Raw genomic sequence first — 8,168 nt, 5'->3', positions numbered from 1 at the left:
AAGAGTATAAATATATTTCTTCCTTTATATATGCTAGGAGAGAAGCTAGAACAGCGAGGCTCCAGATACACGCCTGACGGGAAAATCCCTCACAATTGTAGTTGCTATGGTAACGATATGATCTCGACTTGTATTTATAATGAGATTGGTTCTTTTGTTGTTTAGAGAGAGAGAGTACAGGTATTTTTAGCTTTACCATGCTTCATTTAATGTGCTTCTGTTTCGTCTTCAACTCTTACTTCCTTTTTCTTCTCCTTCTCTTCCCCTTTTCCTTTCTTCCTTTGTCTCCATATTTTTTTCTCCCTCAGTCTCTTTATTTTTCTTCCTCTGTCTCCTTATTTTTTCTTCCTCTGTCTCCTTATTTTTCCTTTCTCTGTCTCCTTATTTTTTTATTCCCCTGTCTCCTTATTTTTCTTCCATTTGTCTCCTTATACTTTTGTCATCTGTTTTCTATTTCTTTCATCCTCTGGCTACTTATTAAACCTTCCTCTGTCTCCTATTTTTTCATCCTCTGTCTACTTATTTTCCTTCCTTTGTCTCCATATTTTTCCATCCTCTGTCTCCACATGTTTTCTTGCTCTGTCTCCTTCTTTTCCGTCCTTTGTCTCCCATCCTTTGTCTCCCTTTTTATTCTTCTCATTCTACTTACTCTCCTTCGTCATCTCCAACTTCTATTCCTATTTCTTCTTTATTTTTGTCTTCATTTTCATTTTCTTCTTATTCTTCTTCTTCTTCTATTCTCATTCTTCAAGATCAGATAAATTATACTAAAAGTAATGTTGATTATATTGATAGTATTAACAGAAATAATATTATTGATATTGGCAATGATGATGATGATAATAATAATGATAATATAATTATGATGATAATAATACTAATAAAAATAATGGTGAAAATAATAACAGCATGTGAGGCAATATCATTGCTATTTTATAATTTATTGTTGTTGCTCTCATTATTACTTTAATCGTTAGAATTTTGGGCTTTGTTTCTTTTTTTACAATTTACATTTTATCAATCTCTTTTTTCCCCTTTCTATTTATTGATTTTCGAAGAGTACTTTAATCGAAACAAAGTGTTATCGCAATTGATCGTTAATTGATGTACATAACATCAATAATGCGAAATAGTGCACAACATTCTTCAATCATATTAAATCAGATGAGATTTTTCAAATTGATTTAATTTCATTAATTGACAAGTTGAATTATTATGTGATAGAACATGGTGGAGTATGTGATTTTTTATCATTCTGAAGAATTTAATGATAGCCATTATTATTTCCTCAGTATGTAATTCCTTTCTGCGGGAAACCATAATTACCCCCCTTCTCTCTTAACCTCCCCCCCCCACACACATACACCATCACCTTCCGCTGCAAAGCTGGACGAAAAAGGTTAATGACATACAAAAAGAATAGTTTAATAATCGATTGGTAGACCTCTGCACAATCTTTATTTCATTTCATATCATTTAGATTCATTGCCATTTCCAATGATTACAATATAATGCATCTTGATATAAAAAAAACATAAAACATACAGAAAATTTACAATAGTATCATTTAAACATTATCATTTAAACAGGTTTGGAATATGGGGGAGTCTGCTAAAAAACAGTCAGAACTTGTTGAGTGAATCCTCTTATCGAGAATATTTCTTATAAATAATATGGACCAAAACACAACAAGACAAGATTACATCCTGATCATGAAAAACCAATTAAATGTTTATATAAAAAAACAAAAATTTATTTCTGTCAAAGAAAGAGAAAATGAGAAAGGGATCATTCTTGCCTTTGCACGCACAACCATGGGCGGAAATCCCAGGGGACAGGTGGGACGTATCCCCCCTACTCAAATTAGTAGGGGGGACACAATATCAAATAAATACAGCATTCAAAATCGAAATAAAACATGTATTTAGGACGAGATGACCCTACTTTTGAGATGATAACCTTCTTTTTTTTGCTTGTCAAATTATACAGCCCCTTGTCCCCTTTACCTTTTGGCAGAGATATCCGCCCCTGCATGCGCACAACGGATCTAATTGATCAACTTCTCAAGCATACTTCATTGACGTAAGTTAGAATCAAGGAGTTTGGGTGCGGTTGTTCATGAATTCTTTTATTATATAGGTCTCCTTATTATTGTATCTTGAATTTACTTTGATAAAGAGAGCGTATTGAAGTGAATATATGAATGAAATATTTGGGCAATGAATGTAAAAATAGTTAATTTGACAATACTAGTTGCTTCACATGTGCAAAACAACAAAGAATCTAACGGCAGAATCGCTTCTAAAAAAAAATCCGGATGTGTTGTCCTTCGAAGAGGAAATGAGATAAATCAGGTATTCGGTAGTTGAGAAATACTAATATTTAGAATTAGGGTAATTCTGGATGAGGACAAATGAGAATGAACTTTAACCATAATTATGTAGCGCATAAATATCCTTCGATTTGTAGAATTTTCATCATATGCTAAAATCTATGGGAAAAATCATCGTATCAAAGAAATTTGTAAGTTATGCACCCAGAACAGTGGCGCACAGGTGGGGGTGGGGGCTTGCCACACACACATAAAGATAACGTCCAAGCAAAATTACAAGAGAAAACGAAAGAAAGAAGTGTGAAATGTGATATCATTTTAAGAATATAATGTCAAAGATCTAACACGAAATTGCATTTTTTGTAATAAATAAAGTTTACCCAATTTGCTATATCTCGCCCCCTCAAAATGTTTGACTCATTACTCCACTGAGCTGGATATTTGTCTAATATATTTTGATGCCCCAAATATGAACAAAATTTTCAAAAAATAATTAATTCGTGGTTCTCCATTTCCTTATTCTCATTCATCTTTTTGTCGTCATCGTCGTCACTTCCTTTACCATAATCATGATTTCTTTATGCATTTTAGAATATGAAATCATGAATTAATTAGTACTCCTGTCCTATGAAGCTTAAATGGCCTCCTTTTCATTCTATTTATTTCCAATAATTACCTTTTGTATACAACCCCATGTGAATTTGACCGAACTATTAACTTTATATCAGCCTACAGGTAAATTAAAGAGTTACACATCAGCTGTTTGCTATTCCTCCGAAACCGCTTTGCCAAATACAATAGTTGAGCCCCCCCCCCCCATCATTTTCACATGCATCCAGTATCCCACCCTGCATTTCCTAATCACATGTATACCCTAACAGTTATTGTTTTTTATTCAACTTTTTAAAATTTTGCATTAATATATTTATTTTGTTGTAGCTTTATGACATCCAATCCCTATATTTGTAGAATAGAGTGCTTATTAGCGCCCTTTCCAAAATAAGATAAAAACATAGCTAAGAGAGGGTGCTAAATATTAAACAACATCAATCTATCCACAAAAATCAAAAATTGCAAATTTGGTTTAAAAAAATGGAATGTTAGATGTTTGTTCAGTATGAATGAATCACACTATTCGCCCTTTACCGAAGCTTCAAAGAGGCTGCAATATACTAAATGTTTTCATGGATTGAATTGACGTAACGTTCCAATTATAACGTAATTGATTTTTTTGAGTAGAGTAACAGATTTTATGATTTCAAATGCCCTTCGGTTGCGAGCATGTCATTCAGAAAAAAATTAAATCACTTAAATTAAACGAACTGCAGTATCTTGAATGGAGTTACGAGTGATTCGCTTTAGTTTATTTTCAGTCTTTTTGTTTCTTCATTTTATTCTTTTCATATTCTTCCCCTTCTTCTCTCCGATTTTCCTCTTTAACATTTCTTATTCCTTCTCTTCATCTTATTATTACCCCCTCTTCTTCCCATTCCTTTTTCTCTTCATCCTTCCTTCTTCTCTTCCTCCTCCTCCTCCTTCTTCTTCTTCTACTTCTTTGTCTTCCTCTCCTCCTTTTCTCTCTATTTATCTTCCTTTTCTCCTTTCCTTATCCTTTATCTCCGTATTTTTCTTGATAATAAAAATATATAAATGCTATTATCATTATTAATATTTTTGTAATCAAAATTGGCGTTGAAACTGTATTTAGGAAAGAAAAATAGTACTTAAATGCTGTTCATCTTGACACTCAGCACCATGATTAATTTTGCTGATTAGGACCCTCCTCCCGTTTTCATTTGTAAGTTTCAGTATGTATTGTTAATTGTTTCTAACGGAAATAAATTCATTTCAGTTCAATTCAATAACCGCTTTTGCTCTTACTTTAGATACAATTTGCTCTTATTCTAAATACAACTTGACTTTTTAGACTAAAATATGTGAACATGCAGTAATAGAAAATTGCTACATAGCATGGAATTACTAAAATTTTATTTATTTATGTGTTATTTGACTCAATCGACAAAAACAGTGCAGGGTAGTCCGTTCAAGCTGCTTTACAACGGTGCCATACATAAACAAAAGAACATAAACATGATAAAATAAATAATAGAACATAAACGTGGTAAGTGAATGAATAAGAGAGCATAAATACAATGAAAGAAATAACATATCATAAATCAAAACTGAAAACATAAATATTTTCTTTTCAATAAGTTACTCAGACTTTATTTTATTTTCTGATTTCATTGTTATCTATGTTAGATAGTAACTTACTACCCTGAGAGCATGTATGCGCAGGAGATAAATATGATTTGTTTTTAATGATTAAGTTTGTTTCCAATAGGAAGGTTTTTCATACTGCTTGCCATTTGAGATTTACAACATCTTAGCGATCTCATTATTCATGACAGTCAGGCATAAATTAACATCGATTTTGAGCTACAAGGTTCCCACTTAATGTGCCTGGGATATGTTATAAAAAATGAAGTCCAGAAAGGCTACTCAAAAGTGAAATAAAAAGTGACCAGAACTTCATGCCATACACCATCATGTGGTATATATATATATATATATATATATATATATATCCCCATGAGATTCAGTAAATGATGATTTTCCAGTCAGAGATATCTTGAAAAGTGTCTGCACGAATTCTCGTTATATTTTTCTTCCTGGGATAGCAGTCTTAAGTATCCAACTTTGGCATGTTTGGTGATATTTTTTCGAGTCCTGTTTTTTTAATACTCTTTCAATGACAATAAATAACATGATTAACATCGATGAGACTGAGCAGTGAAATCTACACAATATACATGTAAGCAAAACAAACAAAGCCACGGCTCTGTGAAAGTAAAATATCGACAGTCACGTGGCAGTTTCATTGCACGGATCCGACGAGTCCGCGGTGTCACGTGACACAGTTGAACCAGCCAATGAGTGAGTCGAACACAGCGCAATTCGTTGGAAACAGTTTTTGTGTGTCGCATAACCTCACCACACCCACGTTATTTTCAGATTCAAAAGTACAGTTCCCGCACAACTCGGCTAAATTAGGTCCTTGGCGGTTCATTAAAATCAATGACGTATGTATAAACAATGTAACTTGTAAGTAGGCCTAATTGTATTCGTCCCTGTGGCATTTCAATGACGTCTTGTGGACACTTGACAAGTTAGATTCTTCTCGATTCGTTGTATTTTCGATCCTCTGAATCTGTGAAGTGATAAAACATTGGATGTTTTACAGTTCCAGGATGGTATGGAACAGAAGGAAGGGTATAGATATGGAATGGATAATGTTCACGCCTATTCGTTCATACATCAATGTTTTTTTTTTAACCTCAATTTATTGCATTAATAAATTAACATTAAGTATATGCTATATGATATTCAAACGCATTAATCTTTGAAATTTCCCATCCTCACATATTGAGAGAGAATAAATGAGAAAAAGAGAGGAAAGAAAAGGGAGCTATGGGGTAGCAATGATACTCATGATTACCCAACACAATATTAGTGTAATACATGTAGGTGAAAGGTGACAAAACTGAACTTGAATACCATTTTATAAACATCTCAAGTCGTTTATAGGAAACGTAGGAAGGTCGGATATATATATACATGTATCAGATAAAGTATGGACATGACGGGACAATATCTTAATAAATATGTAATTACAAGTTTGCGCTTTCTATAATGTAATATACATCATATTATCGAAAATGATAATGCTTTTCTAAAGGCTTCTATAATGATTATCTTTGGAAGAAAAATCATGTCTCTATCAGAAAGTTTATGTGTTGGTGTACGCACCTTTATATTATTGTTGTGTGACGTGGAATGCCTGTTGCCAACCAAAGGTTGCTACTTTGCACCTATTGGATATATTATCATTTTTTCACATTATGCACCTTCCTCCAATGGTTCACCTCTGCTCCCTTTTGGATGCAGAATACAGCTAACAGTACCATTAAACATGATATAGGTGCATAAATGTACATATGCCTATTAATAATGAATTTCCCCCCATTAAGTTGTCCTTTTACATTGTATTTATGTCTAACTCCTGTCACTTTTAAATTGTCACTTGGTTATATGTACTTTAGGTCACATTAAAATTATGTTTCATGCATTGTAAATCTATTTTGTGTATTCAATCCATTAACAGCAGGTAATCCTTCAAATAAACACACCAGCACACCTGAAATGGTCATATTGTAGATATGGGAACCCTTTTTCTACTGTGTCACCATGGTTGAACCATGGTTGAACAATCTCTTTTTTTTTCAAGCCTCTTAGATATTACCTTCGTTTCTTTCATGACGATTTTCTTCATGCGATGATCTCTGCGTTGTAACATTGACACCGTTGTTGGCAATTCCCGTCATTCCGTTCTGACCGATGTCGTACGCGTTCATACCCCTGACCTTGTAAACGACGAGGAGGATGATTGTGACGATGAGAAAGACCATGGCGATGATGAGTATGGGTGCTCCTGGTTTGATGAGGTCATTGCCGGCTGGTACGTCGACTACACCGAGAACTACAAGGACGAGGCCGATGATGAACAACGGACACGCGCACAGGAAAGTTCCCTTGAGGATACTCCATATTCTTTTCGTGACGCTCGCTCTTCTCTTATACTCATCGTTCATGGCAATACGGTTATTGTCATTGTTAGGTCTTTGGGCGGATCTCTCACCATTGTTGTTCCCGCCATATGGCCGATACCGTTCAGGTTTATTAGGAGGGCTATCGAATCCCGGGGGCGGAGGGTATATGTCGTCTGTTTGTGTGGGATCTTTGAAGCTTCGGTTTGTACCTTCTGATTCGTAATTTGCCATGGTGGTTACATTCGGAATCGGTTCTGTCACAAATTGTCAGCAGGATATCCGTTTTGGAATCAGAGTATGCATAAGTTCTGTTGGGAAACAGTAATAATGACATTATAGTAGAAAATAAAACGAACCTGGTATTTAATTAGGCCTACTAAATTTGTTGGAATTGTCGTGTTCATCGTTCAGGAAGAAGAAGAAGAAAAAAAAAACAAGGATCCCTTTTGCACAGTAACAAGAGATAATCTAAAGGCAAACTCATACTAATAATATAGCTTCTAATATGATAACAATATTCCATGTTCATGAATAATTAATCTCAGTCCGTCTTATATAGAAAACGGAAACAATAATGTAGTCACTTAAACTTCTAGACCAAAAGCTTCGGTTTCTGTTATGTTGGTTGTTCCGCTGAACTCCGTTGGCTCACTCACCAAGTACAGAGACCGAAGTTCTAGCTCGATCTGTACAGGGACTCAATGGCCAAATGTTTATGTATTAAGTTCAGATAAAACAGGGAAGTGAAGTTGCTCGACAGCCGAAGTAAGTCACTGTTTTTTCCCCTTTTAAGTTTATTTATCCCCATTTTGGTGCATTTCAGGCCAAAAGGGAATAATAATAATCTTTATTTTGGTACAGTTCTTTATATATATTTTTATAAAATAAAATTCGAAGAGCCCCGTCGGGGGAATTAGCATTTTTGTACAAAGAGAAATGAAATGAAAAATTTAAAATGTGAAAAAAAACTCCTCGAAATAAACGGCTGTCAGCTGTCTATTAAACGTAAAGCCGTGGTAAGCTCTCATATTCTAGACAATTTTTTTAATACAAATACCTTTCTTATATCTCCCTCTTCCCCCAAATACACTGAGCCTATCCCCCTCTCTCACACAAACGCACACCCTTCACACAAACATACTCTCTCTACCTCATTTTACCCTATCCTTATTCTTTAAATGAAGAGTTACACAAATTGATTCCATATTTTGTACTTAAATTAACAA

At 34.3% G+C, this 8,168-nt stretch overlaps 1 protein-coding gene across 1 annotated transcript; it reads right to left on the bottom strand.

Moving 5' to 3' along the window:
* Positions 1-3,983: 3,983 nt before the first annotated feature.
* On the bottom strand, positions 3,984-7,245 carry LOC121423138. Its single transcript, XM_041618437.1, has 2 exons — positions 6,636-7,245; positions 3,984-5,543 (listed from the first exon to the last, which is right to left on the bottom strand). The coding sequence occupies exons 1-2, from the start codon at positions 7,171-7,173 to the stop codon at positions 5,503-5,505; spliced, it is 579 nt and encodes a 192-aa protein (XP_041474371.1). The 5' UTR covers positions 7,174-7,245; the 3' UTR covers positions 3,984-5,502.
* Between the last annotated feature and the right edge of the window lie 923 nt (positions 7,246-8,168).

Source organism: Lytechinus variegatus, chromosome 10 (assembly GCF_018143015.1).
Source record: "Lytechinus variegatus isolate NC3 chromosome 10, Lvar_3.0, whole genome shotgun sequence".
NCBI classification, from domain to species: Eukaryota; Metazoa; Echinodermata; class Echinoidea; order Temnopleuroida; family Toxopneustidae; genus Lytechinus; species Lytechinus variegatus.
The sequence above is the reverse complement of the archived record's forward strand: the minus strand, read 5'-3'. Positions and strand labels throughout refer to the sequence as shown.

Excerpts from the sequence above, each read along its gene's own strand:
- LOC121423138 (XM_041618437.1), bottom strand. The coding sequence starts at position 7,173 with ATGGCAAATTACGAATCAGAAGGTACAAACCGAAGCTTCAAAGATCCC. Across the intron at positions 5,544-6,635 it reads TCGTCATGAAAGAAACGAAG|ATTCAGAGGATCGAAAATAC; the intron begins GTAATATCTAAG and ends ATCACTTCACAG.